Here is a 19,868-nt window from a genome sequence, read left to right as displayed (position 1 = left end):
GCCTAACATATTACACAATGTTCATAAAAAGTAGTATAACTTCATAATACAAAACCAGACATATTTTTGGCTAGAATACATTTTAAAATGTAAGGGGTGGGGGGAACCCCGCTCGTTCTGAGAACGCTGGCAATGGCGAAGCGGAACGGACCCGAAGACTCCAATAACGAGCCGCCGCTGCTCGCTTGTGCAATGTGTGTCAAGCCAAGAAGACAAACATAAAGCACGGCCGAGGACAGATTCTCGGCCAGCCTGAGGCCTGGCACTGGCGATGCGACCGAGGGTGCGCACCCCTCGTTCAGCACCGGCTCAAGATCCCCACGTAAACGCCGGCCTGCCCTGCCCCTCCTCACGGGGTTAGAAGTGGCCCAGGCGCGTGTCCCAGGGCCGCGCGGGGCGTGAGGTGCGCTGACCGCCGAGGGGGGGGACGGGGCGAGCCCTACCTGCCAGCCTCCCGCGCTCCGGGTACGCCAGCCCCAAGAGCTTCTGGGCCTCCGAGCGCCCGGCCGCCGCGGGGCGCAGCTGCGAGTCGTCTCCGGGAGCCGCGGCGGCCGCAGGCACCCCCGGCCCGCGCGGCCAGGCCCTGCCCCCGACGCGGGCGGCGGCCGCGGGGCCGCCCCGAAGCCCAGCGCACGGGAGCCGGGGAGCGCCGGGCCCGGGGAGCGCCGCGCACCTGCAGCCGCCGGGGAGCCGCGCGCACAGCGCCAGGAGCCGCGCGAGGCCCGATCCCCCGCCCGCCGCGCGGGGACCCCCGGCCGGGCCGCCGCTAGTGCAGCGGCGCGGGCCTCGCGCGGCCCCGGCGGCCCCGGCGAGCCCCGGCCCCGCGCCCCAAGGCCGCAGCGGCCACAGGCCCGTCCGCTGAGGCCGGGGCCCCGGGCCGCGGGCGCCCAGGGTCCACGTGCTGGCGGCCGCGCTTCGCCACAGGAGCAGCCGCAGCGGCCCGGCAGGGGGGCGGTGCATGGCGCCTCCGCCCGCCCGGCCCCGCGCGCACCGAGTCCGACGACCCTCCGGGCCCGGCCGCGCAGACGGCGAGAACGCGGCGCCGCCCGCCGCCCCGCCCGCTGTCACCCGCCGTCACCCGCCTCGTCGGGCCCGCGGACCCTGCGCACGCCCCGGGCCGCGCCCGCCCCATACCGGTCCCAGCCGCGGCCCTCCGCCCGCACCGGTCCCCGCCCTGCAGGGCGGCGACCCGCGCCCGGCACCACCCCTCCAAGGAGCCCCCTCCCTCCTCGGCCGCCTGCCCCGCAGCGCCCCCCACCGGGCTGCCGAGCGCCCGGCGCGCAGCCAGCGCCCCCGAGGACCGCGCTGCGGAAAGCCCTGGGCGCCGCTGCGCCTGCGCACTGTCGTGCGGGGAGCTTTTTCGCGCTTTTCGGTCCCGTCCGGCGAAAAGCCGGACGCGGCGCGAGCCCTTTCTCACGCCGGACGACTCGGCGGGGCGCGCAGGCGAGAGCACACGATGGCCGGTGAAAGGATGTGGCGGCCGGACGGCGAGCTGATCCGGGCTTGGGGCGGGTCCGCGGCCCGGGCGACCCCGGCTGGGGCCGCTCCCGTCACCGGGCGTCCCCGTGCGGGCGGCAGACGCTGTCGGAGACGGCGTCGCTGCGGCTCAGCCCCGCGGCGGAGGAGGTGGTTGGTGAGCGGCCACACCGGCTAGCTTGCCGCGGGAGAGCGAGCGATCATTTCCTCACAGCACCGTCGAGGCGCCCGGGCTGCTCGGATGAGAACCCGGTCCAAGGCCACTGCAGTATCTTAGCGCACGTGCGAGGAAAGCCGAGGGGGACATCTGAAAACCCGCCGGGCCGCGGGGGGCTTCGTGGCGCGGGACCTCGGCGCTGGGGAGCGGGGAGCGGAGCGGAGCGGCCTGATTCTCTTGCCTGTAAGAGTCGTGCTTGAACAAGGTGGATAGATTTTCGTTGACCCCTAATTTTCAGGGCCAGTGCTAGGGTACGGCTAGGGAGAGACACGAGCCTCAATTCCAAAATTCATGGATTCGGGAAAAAAAAAAAACAAAAAACAAAAAAACCCACACCTCCATAATCAAGATAAATATTTTGATGCAATGTTTTTTAAAGTCAAAAATAATTTCAAAAACTCAAAATTAATATTAAAAAAAGCCATGACAAGCCACATATCAAAATTTCAAAAGCACCTTTTCACTTGCGCGATCCTGCCTGTCTTCTCACCTTAATCCCACCCTTGAGAGCCTTATTTACAGAACTAGGCAGTCAGCAGCTGGCCTAGTTTACCGATTTTTTAAAGATTTTTTGCATTTAGATATTACTGATCTTGACTAACTGAGACATTTTCAGGCCTCCATTGAAGTTTTGACTCCAGGAGAGTGCCTGGCTTACCTCACCTTACTTGGGGCCCTGGCAGGCAGGGAGTGTAGGACATCTGAGAGGAGGTACAGATAATAGAAAGTGTGGAATGAGACGGTGCTTTATATGCCCCGATGAGCAGGAAGTGAGCAGGAAGCATGCCATCCTTTAAATCCCAACGTCTTAGAGGAAGGGCAGCGTGGGGCCACCCCGCCCTCCCACCCCCCCACCCCCCCGAGTTAACAGGCGACTTTTGTTAGCCTCTCATTGGTGTCTAAAATCTAGAATGCAGGGTATAGGTTGAAAGTTGACTCCATTGATTTATGAGCAGGCATATTCCTTCTGGGAAAGATTTTATTAGGTCACTTCTAAAAAGTGGGGAGATAGTACCTCATTCCCCACATCATACATCCTGCTACTTCCCATTTAAGCCTCAGCTGAAGCAATGTAAAAAAGTGACATTCTCCCTGTTGGAAAGTGACAATTTTAAGTCAAATCTAACTTTCCTCTTACTTTCTTTTTCCCATTTTCCAGAAAACAGTTGCTGCTCCAAGGGCTGGGGAAAGGGCTGGGTCCTTTGCTTTCTGCCTTCCCCAGAGTGTTGTCAACCAGGCTTTGTCAGCAAGCACTTTCTGGTGTCTGATGTCTACAGAAAAATAACTCAAGTGTAGTTGATTTCAAAAACAAAACAAAACAACTGTTGGTTTTTTGAATTTCTAAAAATCAGGCAGGTAATAGGATAACAATTAACCTTGACAAAAATGTAATGATAAAAAAAAAAAAATCCTGCCCAGCCATCATATTACAGACAAGGCAAGGATTATTTACTACTGTAGATGCAAAAGAAAATGTCCCCGGCTCTTTAAAAATATATACAATGGGAGAATGGAGTAGGGAATAAATATTGGCAGAAGGACTTACTTACACAGTCATCACACCAAAATAAAAAAAAAGGGGGGGAAGCTACTCTAAAAATATGTGTATATACATATTCAATATATATATTCATTCCTATGAGAAGGTTATGGTGCAAAACAATAAACATATGTTTTGCACATGTATATATTTTATTTATTACTTTGCATGACTATGACTTCTTCCCACTTAATATAAGGATAGCTTCTTGTTGCTTTTTTAGAATTTCTTTGGCCACTGAAAAAGGCAAGAATTACTCTGAACTGTATTTGGGAAAGTAAGACTCAAACCCTTAGATGTGAGTGGATTAATAGTATAAATACTATGGAAAAGCAAGAAAAAACAAAAGTCCAAATCCTGCCCACTGACAGACAGAAAGGGCTCTTCGTGGAAGTGTGATTGAACCATGCAGTAAAATCTGGCCCTCCGTGAATAGACTCTAAATAGGTTTAGTGGCCAACAGGTGTTGAATTCAAAAAGGATGTCTTTTGACTGAAACTTGAGAGCAGTTGGGATCACTTCAAGAAGAGTTCCATCCGTGGATTCCTCTCCTTCAGAGGGTGATAAGGGTGCTCATGTGGACAGCAGGAGGGGGTCCATGAAGCATAGTAGCACAAGAAGCAAACAAGAATCTTCCTGGTGTGAAGCCTATAATCTGATGAGGGTGGGGGTTGTCATTTGACCTCTTTTCTTTTTTTAAAGATTTTATTTATTCATGAGAGACACACGCAAAGAGAGAGAGGCAGAGACACAGGCAGAGGGAGAAGCAGGCTCCGTGCAGGGAGCCCGACATGGGACTCGATCCCGGGTCTCCAGGATCATAGCCCAGGCCGAAGGCAGCACTAAACCCTCATTTGACCTTTCTTAGTACATTTCTTTTTCTCTTAACTCAAGCTTGTAATTCCTCCAATCAAGGACAGGAGTGACAGGCTGAAGGTAGAGCATGCAGTTCAGTGAAGCATGAACCAGGAAGGGGGTGGAATGCATATAGGGCTGGATTTGTAAATTCCTCTGAAGTCTGAATTGATTGAGGTTTTTTGGTAACTCCTCTGCACTGCGTGCTTCCGGTGAATGCTGAGGCTGTAACTTTATCTCAGTAACTGGACTCAGGCGGGCTGAATGCAATGTATATAAGTGTCAGCATCTTTGGCTTTTACATTCTCCCTCACTTCTCCCCAAAGATTCTAGAGAAAGGTTGTTATGGGTTGAAGTGTGTCCCTCCAAAAAAGATATGTTGAAATCCTAACCCCCTCGGTATCTCAGAATGTGACCTTATTTGGAAATAAGAGGGTTGCAGGCATAGTTAATTGAGTTAAGATGAAGCCATATTGGAGTAGGAATAGGGTGTCTTTATGAGAAGATGGCCATGTGAAGACAAAAACACAAAGAGGGAAATGCTGTATGAAAACCAAGGCAAAGATAGGAGTTAGGGAGCTGCAAGCCAAGGAATGTCAAAGACAGCCAGCTAATCCCCAGAGGCTGCCAAGGTGTAAGGAAGGATTTCGCTATAGGTTTCAGAGGGACCATGCTCTGCCAACACCCTGATTTCAGCCTCCAGAACCATGAAACAATAAATTTATTTTAAGTCACACAGTTTGTGGTATTTTATTAAGGCAGCTCTGGAAAGTACTACATAGGCCTAACATCAGTGTCTTATATAATACTACAATAGATGCTCAGCATTTGTCCATTTAACTCATATTTAGCCAAATAAGCAATTGAGTTATTCAGGCTACTCTAAACAGTTTGCAGGTCTTATCTGCTACAACGCTTAACTTTATTTTACCAGGAGTATGTTTCATAGCTGGTCTAGATTTCAGGCTACAAAGAAGCTTGCATGATCTGTTGAAATGAAGCTCATGACTACTACACAAAAATAGCAAGAATGAAGCCAGACAGTGAGCCTGATTCTATGATTTTTATAATATTTAGGGACAGTGTATTCTCTTATGTTTAAAGAGTCTGAGCTTGGACCCAGATGTAGAGAAAAATTACCCATATCCTATCACTTTTCTCATTCTGTGCTAGTTTCACCTCATGCTTAAAGATGCAAGCCTGGGGTACCTGGGTGGCTCAGTCAGTTAAGGATCAACTCTTGATCTCAGCCCTTGTCTTGATCTCAGGGTGGTAAACCCAGCGTAGAGCCTACTTAGAAAAATAAATATAAAGGGGGAAAAAAAAGATGGGAGGCTGACTGCAAGGTATATGGTAACTATAATTTTCAAATCAAAATATGAGATTTCAGCATCATCATTCCCATTCCGATTTGAATTTCTAACTATAAAAGTATGTGCAGGGGATACCTGGGTGGCTCAATGGTGGAGAGTCGGCCTCCGGTTCAGGGCGTGATCCTGTAGTCCCGTGATCTAGTCCCACATCGGGCTCCCTGCATGGAGCCTGCTTCTCCCTCTGCCTCTGTCTCTATCTCTCTCTGTGTCTCTCATGAATAAATAAATAAAATCTTTAAAAAAATAAATAAAAGTATGTGCAGAACTAATAGAAAAATATGCAAAGAAAATGAACAGGCATTTCACCCAAAAGGAAATTCAAATGATACAAATTTACTAAAAGAAAGAAAAGATGTTCTATGTAATTTATGACAGAAGGTATAAAAACTAAAATGTCAAGCAGATACGTTTTTCCTCAATCATTTTAATAAAAATCAAAAAGTTTTATTACACTGTCTTGATAAGAGTGAGATGTAAACATGGACAAGAGAATGAGAAGAATGTTGAGAAGAATGTCAACTGCTACAGTTTTTATGAAAAGCACTGGTTACAGCTATTACAGTTTTAAATATATCCTTTAATCCTGCAATGTCACCTCTAGAATTTTCAAAAGACTTTATTTTTTTTTAAGATTTTATTTATTCATTCATGAGAGACACACAGAGGGAGGCAGAGACACAGGCAGAGGGAGAAGCAGGCTCCATGCAGGGAGCCCAACGTGGGACTCGATCCCAGGACCCCAGGATCACACCCTGGGCTGAAGGTGGCACTAAACCACTGAGCCACCTGGGCTGCCCAAAGACTTTATTTTTTAGAGCAGTTTTAGGTTCACAATAAAATTGAAAAGAAAGTACAGAAATTTCCCATGTACCCTGTGCCTTAACACAAACACAGCCCCACCCACTATCAACATTCCCTACCAGAGGGGTACACTTGTTAAATTGATGTGTGTACACTGATACATCATTATCACCCCAACTCCCTCCATTAGGGTTCACTCTGGGTGTTATACATTTGGACAAATGTATAATGACATGTATCTATCATTATAGCATCATACAGAATAGTTTCACTGCCCTAAAAATCCTCATCCCTACTTCCCCCTGGCCATGGGGAAGCACTAATCTTTTTACTGTCTCCAAAGTTTTGCCTTTTCCAGAATATATACTGTCATATATATATATAGCATGTAGCCTTTCAGATTGGCTTCTTTCATTTAGTAATAGGAATTTAAGTTTCTTTTATGTCATTCCATGGCTTGATAGCTCATTTCTGTTCAGCCCTAAATAATATTTCCTTGTCTGTACCACAGTTTATCCATTCACCTACAGAAGGAAATCTTGGTTGCTTCCAAGTTTTGGCAATTACAAATAAAGCTTCTATAAACATCCACATTCAAGTTTCCATATGAACATAAGTTTTCAACTCTTCTTGGTAAACACAAAGGGGAGAGATTGCTGGATTGTATGTTTAGGGTTGTAAGAAACTGCCAAACTGTCTTCCAAAGTGGCTGTATTGTTTTTGCCTTCCCACAAGCAATGAATGAGAGTATCTGTTGCTTCACATCCTTGCCAGCATTTGATGTTGTCAGTATTTGGGGATTTTAGTTATTCTAATAGGTGTGCCACTTCTAGGAATTTAAAGTGTATACATACTCCCACATGTGTGGGATGATAAATACATACAAAGATACTCATTACAGTATTGTTTACAATAGCAAAAGACTGGAAACTACAGGCTAGTATTAGGGCATTATTTAAATAGATTGGGGATATATCCAGGCAATGGAAGACCATGCAACTTTTAGAAAGGATGAGGCAGGGATCCCTGGGTGACGCAGCGGTTTGGCGCCTGCCTTTGGCCCAGGGCGCGATCCTGGAGACCCGGGATCGAATCCCACATCGGGCTCCCGGTGCATGGAGCCTGCTTCTCCCTCTGCCTGTGTCTCTGCCTCTCTCTCTCTCTCTGTGACTATCATAAATAAATAAAAATTAAAAATATTAGAAAGGATGAGGCAGTTCTACATGTGCCAGTTTGGAACCATACCCTAAGAAGTCCAATGAAAAAAGCAAGGTGCAGGGATCCCTGGGTGGCGCAGCGGTTTGGCGCCTGCCTTTGGCCCAGGGCGTGATCCTGGAGACCCAGGATCGAATCCCACGTCAGGCTCCCGGTGCACGGAGCCTGCTTCTCCCTCTGCCTATGTCTCTGCCTCTCTCTCTCTCTCCCTGTGTGACTATCATAAATAAATAAAAGTTAAAAAAAAAAAAAAAAAAGCAAGGTGCAGAAGTCCAATGAAAAAACATAGTATGCTATGTTTGTGTAAAAAATAAAAACAAATATATGTATATACTCACGCTTACATTCATATATTAACAAAGTATCTTTGCAAGGATATACAAGGAACAGTGGTTTTCTGTAGAGAGAAGTGAATGACTAGGGTATTAGGGTATGTGTCCTTTTCTAAATTTTGGGTCTTTCACTTATTCAAAAATATGTTAAAATTATTGATTGAAATTAAGAAAACAATAAAAGATATCCTTCTATGTAGAAAAAAGAAGAAAAATTTAAACATACCAAAGGATTACCTGAAAAATATGCTTGATAGGTTCTTTCATATTTTTATTTATTTGTGATTTTTTTTCTTAATTTTACACACCCTGTGTTAAGGCCTCTTTCAAATTTTTAAAGAAAAATTTCCATGGTATATAAACTACCCCAAAGCATAAGAAAAGATAGATTTCTCAGTCTATTTTATGAGATTCATGACCCCTAACATTTAAATCTAACAAAGATAGCCACCTAAAGCAAAACATAGAAAAATATCAACATACAAGTCCTTAATAAAACAACAGCAAATCATATCCAACAGAATATTTTTAAAAAAACATATAATTACTAAACTAACATGGTAAGAATAGAACTGTCACATTGCACAATCAGTTCCCTGAGAAAGAGCATCTAGATCAAGCCGTCAGCCAACATCATACTTACTAGTGAATTTTTCTCTAGTGAGAGAAATAAGACGAAGACACCGTCATCACTGCCACCGTTAAACATGGTGCTGGAGGTCCTAGCTGATGGAAGAGACAAAAATAAATGAGATGTAGTTATCAACAAAAGAAAGATGAAATTATCATTACGTGTAAATTGTATTATTTACCTAAAAAAACAAAGAGAGTTAAGTGAAAAAATAATGAAGCAATAAGAGAATTCTATGAGGTAGTTGAATCCAGAATTGACAAGATAAGTTTTCCTGTGAATGAAAGTTGAGCATACACTGCCAAAAAATGGCATTAATAATTGCAATATAAATGTAAAATACCTTGGGGTGCCTGGGTGGCTCAGTTGATTAAGCATCTGACTCTTGATCTCAGCCCAGGTCTTGATCTCAGGGTCATGAATTCAAGCCCTGCACTGGGGATCCACCCAGGGTGTAAAGCCTACTTAAAAAAAAAAGTAAAACACCTAGTAATCAAAGTAAAAGGAATGTACAAGACAGATGTGAATATAATAACAAAGCAGTACTGAGGTGGAAATAAGATTCAAGTAAAATGAAGAGATATTTTCCTGGATGTGTATACCAAGTACTAATACATGATATGTACCAGGTTCTATGTTAAGCAATTTTTTAAAAAAGATTTTATTTATTTATTCATGAGACACACACATGGAGAGACAGAGAGAGAGAGAGAGAGAGAGGCAGAAACCCAGGCAGAGGGAGAAGCAGGCTCCACGCAGGGAGCCCAACGTGGGACTCCATCCGGGGTCTTCAGGATCACACCCTGGGCCAAAGGCAGGCGCTAAACTGCTGAGCCACCCAGGGATCCCCAAGCACCAATTTTTAAAAAAAAATTTTATTTATGATAGTCACACAGAGAGAGAGAGAAAGAGGCAGAGACATAGGCAGAGCAGGCTCCATGTACCGGGAGCCCGACATGGGATTCGATCCCGGGTCTCCAGGATCGCTCCCTGGGCCAAAGGCAGGCGCTAAACCGCTGCACCACCCAGGGATCCTCCAAACACCATTTTTTATCAGAACTATTGTCTAGCTCTGTCATGAGGCTTTGAACAGAACTGAGGTCAGGAAGATTTTAGAAAAAAACAAAAACAAAAAAAAACATGAAACAAGAAGAGAGGGACAAGGAGTCCAAAATTGACCTAAAGTCGTGAGAGAATGAAAACTTAAAAATGAAAATATGGGAGGCATGGATCAAAACACTGACCACAAGGAAATAACTTAAAAATAAGCAGGACTCAAGGTCATTGCCTCAAAAACTGAAAAGGGAAAGTGGGAAGAAAGTTTTAATAAAAGGGAAGGGTACGCTATGGAGAGTTGGTGGTACAGAGAAAAAGAAGAAAGAGGGGAAATTTAGAATTCTGTAAGAACCAAAATCAACAATCACAATCCCTTTCTCCTCCCTTCAGAGAGGCATCCACTAAATAAATTGTGTTTTACTACCCTGACAAAGGAGAGCACCCTCAAATCAGCCATTTTGTAAACCAACCCCCCAATTGCCAACTCTACTCATAGTATGCATAGACTTTTCATCAACACAAAACTATAGAAAACAGAAAAGGAAGATAAAAGCATTTCCGCTGATAAAAATTATTTCTCCAGGGGATCCCTGGGTGGCTCAGCAGTTTAGCTCCTGCCTTCAGCTCAGGGCGTAATGCTGGAGCCCCTGGATCAAGTCCCCCATCAGGCTCCCTGCATGGAGTCTGCTTCTCCCTCTGCCTGTGTCTCTGCCTTTCTCTCTCTATGTGTCTCTCATGAATAAATAAATAAAATATTTTTTAAAAATTATTTATCCAAGGGACGCCTGGGTGGCTCAGTTGTTGAACATCTGCCTTCAGCTCAGGTCATGATCCCAGGGACCTGGGATCAAGTCTTGCATTGGGCTCCCTATTGAGAGACTACTTTTCCTTCTGCCTATGTCCCTCTCTGCCAATTTCTCAGTGTCTCTCATGAATAAATAAATAAAACCTTTAAAAAAATTATTTCCCCAAAAATGACAGAAAGCAGAAGAAAACTGCGATGCCATACACAAAATTAAATTGAATATTTTCAGACAAGCATTTGGGATATGAAAAACGCCTTGAATCAGAAATTAAACTAAGAACAAAATAGGCAAAATTAGGAAGAGAAGAAATGTGTTGATTGGACTCAAGGAAAAGGAAGAAAATGAAAAATCGAAGGAAAAGGAAGAAAATGAAAAATCATCTCAGAGTTGAAGACTAAATGGCTAAATGCCAGAGGGAAAACAGTTTCAAATAAAAAACTTAATAAGTCGCATTCAAAAGACTCAGGAAGGGCAGCCCCGGTGGCTCAGCGGTTTAGCGCCGCTTTCAGTCCAGGGCCTAATCCTGGAATCCTGGGATGAGTCCCACGACCGGCTCCCTCCATGGAGCCTGCTCCTCCCTCTGCCTGTGTCTCTGCTTCTCTCTCTCTCTGTGTCTCTCATAAATAAATAAGTGAAATCTTAAAAAAAAAAAAAAAAAGACGCAGGAAAACATTCAAAATAAGAATAGATGGCTGAAATGGAATATGAGTAAAGAAGGTCCAAAATTCTTATAATGGAGAAGCAAATCAAAACAATAGACCAGAACTAATATTAAAACCTATAATCTAGGGTACCTGGGTGGCTCAGTCGGTTAAATGTCTGACTCCTGATATCAGCTCAGGGCTTGATGTCATGTTCATAAGTGCAAGCCCTGTGTTGGTTCCACACTCAGTTTAGAGCCTACTTTAAAACAACAACAGATAAATTTATAATCTCAGAAAACTTTCCAAAAATAAAAATAATCTGAATCTACTATTTAAAGAGCCTGCAAATACTTGAGAAAATTGACAAAGATCAATTCTGAGACATATGATAGCAAAATGACTAAGCTTTAAAGATTAAAAAATTCTCCAAGATTCCAGGCAAAAGGATCAAATGACTTGCAAGGGCAAGAGAATTAGGCAGCTTTCAGCCTTCAGACTTTTCAAAGGTAACATGCAAAGTAAGGCAATTATGGAGCAGCATTTTTTGAAAAGAGAAACTTGAAGAAAGAAAACATGAACTAAAGATTTTATAACCAAACTAAGCTGTCAGTGTTGCCTAGGATTCCTAGGGCTATCATTATGAATTACCAGAAACTTGGTGGCTTAAAACAAATGGACATGTATCAGTTCAGAGTTCTGAGGCCAGAAATCTGAAATCAAGGTATTGGCAGCACTGGTTTCTTCTGGTGGCTCTGAGAGATAATCTGTTCCATGCTTGTCTCCTAGCTGCTGGTAGCTGCTGGCAATTCTGGCATTCCTTGCCTTGAGGCTGTGTAACTCCAATCTTTATCTGTTTCTTCACATGGCATTCCATTACGTGCCTCTGTGTTTAAAATTTCACCTTCTTTCCTCTATAAGGTTACTACTCATTAGATTGAGGGCCTACCTGAAATCCAGCTTAGTATTATCCCAAGATCCTTAATTATATCTGCAAAGATCCCCTTTATAATTAGGTTGATATTCAAGGGTATGTGGAGTTAGGACTTGAGCATCTCTTTTTGCAGGATATTATTCAACTTACTACATTGTCCTTTAGGTATCAAAACTATAGAAAAATAGTTTTGAACATAGAAAAGCTTGGGAAATATGGAATTTATGAGTCTTTCTTGAGGATTCTATGAGAGGATGACCCTCAAAGAAAAAATGACTGAGAAATCTTTAGCAAAAAGACGATGATGAGTATATAATAGTAATTAATTTAAATCTAAGACCAAGGGGGTGTCTCACTGTCTTAGCTGGTAGAGCATATGACTCTTGATCTCTGGGTTGTGAGTCCAAGTGCCACATTGGACGTGGAGTCTATTAAAAAATAATAATAATAAATAAATAAATAACCAAAACAAAATTGGGAAAGAAGATAAAATAGCAATATATACATGTGATATGTTCTAGATAAAAATTTAAGCCACTAAAATAGAAGGAGAAGGAAAAGAGAAAGCAAAAGCAAAATGAACTCACTGTCTAGACAACAGATGGGAATCCGTGAATATGAATACAAATGGACAAATCAGGAAAGTAGCAAAGGAGTTAGCATCAGAAAAGAGAGAATTCCAAAAGTAAGCTCTAGAATAAAAATACAAAGTTTCCTAAATATTAAAATAAAATTTAAAAATAAAAGAGCAAAGAAAACGCATCATGTAGAGGAACATATCAATTATTTATACACAAGGCAATTTTAACACAAATTGAATAAATAAATGTGAATGGATTTAGTTAATCTATGAAACAGGTTTCTAATGTGTCTAATAAAAGAAGATCAATTGAATTCTTTATATAAAAGAATGGTGGAAAACAAAGTGATGGAAAAATGGAAGCCAACAAAAGCAAGTTCTGTGATCTTGATAGCAAAGTAGAATTCAAGCTAAAAAAAAAAGCACTAAACATGAAGAAGCACTAAACATGAAACTAAATATATATATATATATATATATATATATATATATATATATATATATATATTTTTTTTTTTTTTTTTCCAAGCGCAGCAGGGAGGCTGTCCTAGGGCCCAATCTCACAACCCTGAGATCATGACCTGAGCTGAAACCAAGAGTCAGAAGCTCAACTGACTGAGCTACTACCCAGGGGCCCCAAGAAGCACATATTTTAACATAAAAGCCAGAATTAGCAATGATAACAGTAGCCACTCTTAGAAGGCAAAAAAGAACTGGAAATGCCAGGAAAAACATTAGCACACTAATGATAGCACACTTGCACATATCAATCTGCATAGAAAAAAGGTCAAGATGGACTAAAATTGAAAAAAGATATAGAAAATTGAAACAACAAAATCAGTAAGATAGATCATATGGCTATAAATTGAACTTCACATTCTAATAACAGTCTTTCTCAAGTGCCTGTGTAGTATTCACAAAATATGATTATATATTATGTTGCAAAAAAGCATAAGTTCCATAAAACAGAATCATTACACACTATGATGATTACAATGCAATAAAATTCAGAATTAATAAAGTCAGATGATAAAAGGAAGCTTTCATAAATTTTTTTTAAAACTTCTTTTCATTAAATAACACTTGAATAAAAGGGAAGTTATAAAGAAAAATTACAGAATCTAATTAGTTAATTAAAACACTATGTATCTGGGATGCCTGGGTGGCTCAGTGGGTTAAGCGTCTGCCTTTGGCTCAGGTCATGGTCCCAGGGTCTGCAGGATTGATCCTTGCACTGGGATCCTTGCTCAGCAGAGAGCCAGCTTCTCCCTCTCCCTCTGCTGCTCCCCCTAATTGTGCATTCTTGCACTCTCTCCATGTCAAATAAATAATATCTTTTTAAAAAACTATGTATGAATCTATTGGGTTTATTTTAAAGCAGTTATCAGAAGAAAAATCAATGGCCTTAAATCTGTATCAATAGAAGTAAAAAAAAATAGTGAATTAAATATTCAACTCAGAAGCTAGGAACCTAAAAGGTACAGCAAAACAAAAACATAACACAATGAAACAAAACAAAACAAAAAAAACACAAGAAGGAAATAAAAAATAAAAGCAGATATTGATGATATGTAAATAGATATAATTAACTTTAAAACACTGTCTTTTTAAATCAATAAAGTATTCAAACAACTAACCTAGTAGGGAAAAAAAAGGAGAAAGCCATAAAATATACAAAATAAGAAATGACAAAGGGGAAACACCTATTGAGAAGAAATTTATAAAACCATGGGACTGTTTTGTGGACCACTATGCACATAAAGTTGAAAACACCAATGAAATAGATAATTCTATGGGAGACTGCTCTTCACTAGAATTTTCTGGAGATAGACCAACAGTACAACTCCATAGGAGAAATAGGGAAAATTATCAAGGAAATCGCTCACAAAAAGGCAGCAGGTTCATATGATTTCACAGAGAAATTCTGCCAAAACTTTAAAGAGCAAATAGTCATAATTTTTCATAACTTTTTTCATAGCATAGAAAATAAAGAAAAACTTTTAAGTTCCTTTTGTAGCACCAGTGTAATGTTGATACCTATTGCTGTTAAAAATAATACAAAAACAATTTCTGACCAATGTTACTTATGATTACCTAGGCTAAGATATTATATTAGTTTGCTAGGGCTGCCAAAAGAAATACCACAGACAGGGGGGCTTAAACAACAGAAATTGATTTTCTCACAGTTCTGGAGGTTAGATGTCCAAGATCAAGATGTTGGCAAATTTGGTTTCTTTTGAATCCTCTCTACTTGGTTTGCAGATAGCCATCTTCTCCCTGTGTTGTCATTTGGTCTTTCCTCTGTATGTGTGCCAGTTTCCAGATCTTCTCTTCTCTTGAGGACAGCAGTCAGTCATATTGGATTAGGATCCACTATAAAAACTTCATTTTAAAATAATTACCTATTTAAAGATCCTATCTCCAAATATAGTCACATTCTCAGTTACTGGGAATTAGAACTTCAACATATGAATTTTCGGGGGACACAATGCAGCCCATAACAGATACTAAATACAATACTGGTAAACAGAATCTAATATCATGTTAAGAAAATAGTGCACGCTTCATTTCTAAGTTCAATTAAATCCTGAAATGCAACGTTGATTCAATATTTGGAAACCTATAATATGGAAATACCATATTAACCGATTTATTTATTTATTTTTAAAGATTTTCTTTATTCATGAGAGACACAGAGAGAAGGCAGAGACATAGGCAGAGGGAGAAGCAGGCTCCGTGCAGGGAGATCAATGGACCCAGGGCCCCGGGATCACGCCCTGAGCCAAAGGCAAATGCTCAACCGCTGAGCCACCCAGGTGTCCCCCATTTTAATAGATATAAAAAGAAAAGTACCATAATATCCATTAAATCAGAAAGATTAAAAAAAAAAGATTATTGACAAAATTAAATTCTTATTCGTCTTTTTTAAAAACATCAGAATACTAGAAATTGATGGATAATTTCTCTCTCTTTTTTTTAAAGATTTATTTATTTATGATAGACATAGAGAGAGAGAGGCAGAGACACAGGAGGAGGGAGAAGCAGGCTCCTTGCCGGGAGACTGACGTGGGACTCGATCCTGGGACTCCAGGATTGCACCCTGGGCCAAAGGCAGGCGCTAAACCGCTGAGCCACCCAGGGATCCCCTGATGGATACTTTCTCAATGTGATTATATATATCAGTTCTTTTAAAAAATCTTTTATTTAAATTCAATTTAGGTAACATATACTGTATTATTAGTTTCAGGGGTAGGATTTAGCAATTCATCAGTTGCATATAACGTCCAGTGCTCATGATATCAACTGCCCTCCTTAATGCTCATCACCCAATTACCCCATCCCCTCACCCACCTCCCCTCCAGCAACCCTCAGTTTGTTTCTAATAGTTAAAAATCTCTTATGGTTTGCCTCCCTCTCTGTACCTTCCCTTCACCTATGTTCATCTATTTTGTTTCTGAAATTCCACATGAGTGAAATTATATGGTGTTTTTCTCTGACTGATTTTATTTAGCATAATAAAATAATAAACCTATAGTTCCATGCATGTCATTGCAAATGGCAAGATTTCATTCTTTTTAATGGTTAAGTAATATTCCATTGCATATATACACCACATCTTCTTTATCCATTCATCTGTAGGTGGACATCTTAGCTCTTTCCACAATTTGGCTGTTGTTGACATTGCTGCTATAAACATTGGGGTGTATATGCCCCTTTGAATCATTGTATTTCTATCCTTTGGATAAATACCGGGTAGAGCAATTGCTGGGTTGTGGGGCAGCTCTATTTTCAACTTTTTGAAGAACCTCTATACTGTTTTCCAGAGTGGCTGCACCAGTTAGCATTCCCACCAACAGTGTAAGAGGGTTCTCCTTTTTCCATATCCTCACCAACATCTATTGTTTCCTGAATTGTTCATTTTAGCCATTCTGACCAGTGTGAGGCGGTGTCTCATTGTGGTTTTGATTTGTATTTCCCTGATGCCAAGTGATGTTGAGCATTTTTTCATATGTCCATTGGCCATTCGTATGCCTTCTTGGAAGAAATGTCAGCTCGTGTCTCCTGAGCATTTCTTGACTGGATCTTTTGTTTTTTGGGTGTTGAATTTGATAAGTTCTTTAAAGATTTTGAATACCAGTCCTTTATCTGATAAGTCATTTGCAAATATCTTCCCCCATTCTGTAGGTTGTCTTTTAGTTTTGTTGACTATTTCCCTTGCTATGTAAAAGCGTTTTTATCTTGATGAAGTCCCAATACTTCATTTTTGCTTTTCTTTCCCTTGCCTTTGGAGATGTGTCTAACAAGAAGTTGCTATAGAAGAGGTCGAAGAGGTTGCTGCCTGCATTTTCCTTTAGAATTTTGATGAGTTCCTGTCTCACATTTAGGTCTTTCATACAATTTGAGTTTATTTTTGTCTATGGTATGTCTAGTTTCATTCTTCTGCATGTGGCAGTGCAATTTCCCCAACACCATTTGTTGAAGAGAGACTGTCTTTTTTTCTGTTGGATATTCTTTCCTGCTTTGTTGAAGATCAGTTGACCATATATTTGAGGGTCCATTTCTGGGTTTTCTATTCTGTTCCATTGGTCTATGTGTCTGTTTTTGTGCCAGTACCATATTGACTTGATGATTACAGCTTCGTAATACAGCTTGAGGTTCAGAATTGTGATGACTCCAGCTTTGGTTTACTTTTTCAATATTCCTTTGGCTATTCAGGGTCTTTTGTGCTTCCATACAAATTTTATGGATTGTTTGTTCCAGCTCTATGTAGAATGTTGATGGTATTTAATATGATAGGGATTGCACTGAATGTGTAGATTGCTTTGGGTAGCATAGACATTTTAACAATATTTGTTCTTCCAATCCATGAGCATGGAATTTTTTTTCTATTTCTTTGTGTCTTCCTCAATTTCTTTCATAAGTGTTCTATAGTTTTCAGAGCACAATTCCTTTACTTCTTTGGTTAGGTTTATTCCTAGGTATCTTATGGGTTTTGGTGCAATTGTAAATAGGATCAATTCCTTGATTTCTCTTTTTTCTGCTTTGTTATTAGTGTATAGAAATGTAACTGACTTCTGTGTATTGACTTTATTTATTTTATTGCAACTTTGCTTGATTTCTGTATCAGTTCTAGCGATTTTTGGTAGTTTTTTGGATTTTCTACATAGACTATCATGTCATCTGTGAAGAGTGAGAGTTTGACTTCTTCTTTGCTGACTCAGATGCCTTTTATTTCTTTTTGTTGTCTGATTGCTGAGGCTAGGATGCCTAGTACTATGTTGAACAACAGTGGTGAGAGTGGACAACCCTGCTGTGCTCCTGACCTTAGGGGAAAAGCTCTCAGTTTTTCCCCATTGAGAATTATATTCACTGTGGGTTTTTCATACATGACTTTTATGATATTGAGGCATGTTCTCTCTATACTTACACTGCAGACAGTTTTAATCAAGAAAGGATGCTGTATTTTGTCAAATGCTTTTTCTGCATCGATTTAGAGGATCATAGGGTTCTTGTCCTTTAATTAATGTGGTGTATCACATTGATTTGTAGATGTTGAGCCACCTTTGCAGCCCAGGAATAAATCCCACTTGGTCACAGTGAATAATCCTTTAAATGTACTGTCTGATCCTATTAGCTAGTGTCTTGGTGAGAATTTTTGCATCCATACTCATCAGGGATATTGGTCTATAATTCTCCTTTTTAGTGGGGTCTTTGGTTTTGGAATGAAAGTAATCCTGGCCTCATGGGATGAGTTTGGAAGTTGTCCTTCCATTTCTATTTGTTGGAACAGTTTCAGAAGAATAGGTATTAATTCTTCTTTAAATGTTTGGTACAAAAAAAATAAATGTTTGGTAGAATTCCCCTGGGAAGCCACCTGGCCCTGGACTCTTGTTCATTAGGAGATTTTTAAAAAAATATTTTATTTATTTATTCATGAGAGACACACACAGAGAGACAGAGACATAGGAAGAAGAAGGAGAAGCAGGCTCCATGCAGAAAGCCTGATGCAGGATTCGATTCCAGGACTCTGGGATCACACCCTGAGCCAAAGGCAAATGCTCAACCACTGAGCCACCCAGGCATTCCCATTGGGAGATTCTTTTTATTACTGATTCAATTTCTTTGTTGGTCTGTTCAGGTTTTCTATTTCTTCCTATATCAGTTTTGGTAGTTTACATATTTCTAGGAATTTATCCATTTCTTCCAGATTGCCTAATTTGTTGGCATATAATTGCTCATAATATTCTCTTATGATTATATTTCTTCAGTGTTGGTTGTGATATTTCCTCTTTCATTCATGATTTTATTTATTTGGGTCCTTTCTCTTTTCTTTTTGGTAAGTCTGGCTAGGAGTTTATTAATCTTATTAATTTTTTCAAAGAACCAGCCATACTTTTCTTGATCTGTTCTCCTGTGTTTTTTGTTTACTTCTATATCATTGATTTCTACTCTAATCTTTATTATTTCTCTTCTGCTAGATTTAGGTTTTATTTGCTGTTCTTTTCCAGATCCTTTAGGTGTAAGGTTAGGTTGTGTATTTGAGTTTCCTTGTTTCTTGAATAAGGCCTGTATTACACTTGATCTTAGCCAAAAGGCCGAAAGGCGATGAATAAGGCCTGTATTGCTACATACTTTTCTCTTAGGACAACCTTTGGTGCATCCCAAAGGTTTTGAAATATCGTGTTTTCATTTTCATTTGCTTCCATGTATTTTTAAAAAATTCTTCTTTAGGGCAGCCCCTGTGGTGCATCAGTTTAGCACCGCCTGCAGCCCGGGGTGTGATCCTGGAGACCTGGGATTGAGTCCCATGTCCAGCTCCCTGCATGGAGCCTGCTTCTCCCTCAGCCTGTGTCTCTGCCCCGCCCATACCCCCCTCCCCCATGTGTCTCTATGAATAAATAAGTAAAATCTTAAAAAAAAGATACAATTCTTCTTTAACTTCCTGGTTAACCCATTCATTCTTCAATAGAATGTTCTTTAGCCTCCATGTATTTGTGGTCCTTCCAAATTTTTTCTAGTGATTAACTTCAAATTTTATAGCATTGTGGTCTGAAAATATACATGGTATGATCTTAATCTTTCTGTATCAGTTGAGACCTGACTTGTGACCCAGTATTTGATCTATTCTGGAGAATGTTCCATGTGCACTCAAGAAGAAAGTATAATCTGCTGCTGAGGATGGAAAGCTCTATATACATCTTTAAGTCCATTTGGTCCAGGGTATCATTCAAAGTCCTTGTTTCCTTGTTAATCTTTTGCTTAGGTGTCTGTCCATTGCTGTGAGTGGGGTGTTAAAGTCCCCTACTATTATTGTATTATAAATGAGTTTCTTTAATTTTGTTATTAATTGGTTTATATATTTGGTTGCTCCCAAGTTAGGGACATACATATTTACAATTTTTAGATCTTC

The 19,868-nt window shown here is 41.2% G+C and overlaps 1 protein-coding gene and 1 long non-coding RNA gene across 8 annotated transcripts in view; one reads left to right on the top strand and one right to left on the bottom strand.

The window, feature by feature from the left end:
* The window catches only part of ABCB10 (ATP binding cassette subfamily B member 10), a 35,717-nt gene extending 34,757 nt beyond the window's left edge, over nt 1–960 (bottom strand). Inside the window, exon 1 of the mRNA XM_072822892.1 lies at nt 444–960. Coding sequence (XP_072678993.1) covers nt 444–960 — 517 coding nt within the window. The remainder of the gene's footprint in view (nt 1–443) is intronic.
* A 370-nt stretch (nt 961–1,330) lies between these two features.
* The window catches only part of LOC140631839 (uncharacterized), a 41,626-nt gene continuing 23,088 nt past the window's right edge, over nt 1,331–19,868 (top strand). For 2 of the 7 annotated variants that reach the window (XR_012029347.1, XR_012029344.1), the window contains exon 1: nt 1,333–1,898. This is a non-coding gene — a long non-coding RNA (uncharacterized lncRNA). Of the gene's footprint in view, nt 1,899–19,868 lie in introns of all 7 variants that reach the window. The other 5 variants (XR_012029346.1, XR_012029342.1, XR_012029343.1 and 2 more) reach the window with 5 other exon arrangements.

This window comes from Canis lupus, chromosome 4 (assembly GCF_048164855.1).
Source record: "Canis lupus baileyi chromosome 4, mCanLup2.hap1, whole genome shotgun sequence".
Taxonomy (NCBI): Eukaryota; Metazoa; Chordata; class Mammalia; order Carnivora; family Canidae; genus Canis; species Canis lupus.
Note: the sequence above shows the minus strand (reverse complement) of the source record. Positions and strands in the feature narration are given on the sequence as shown.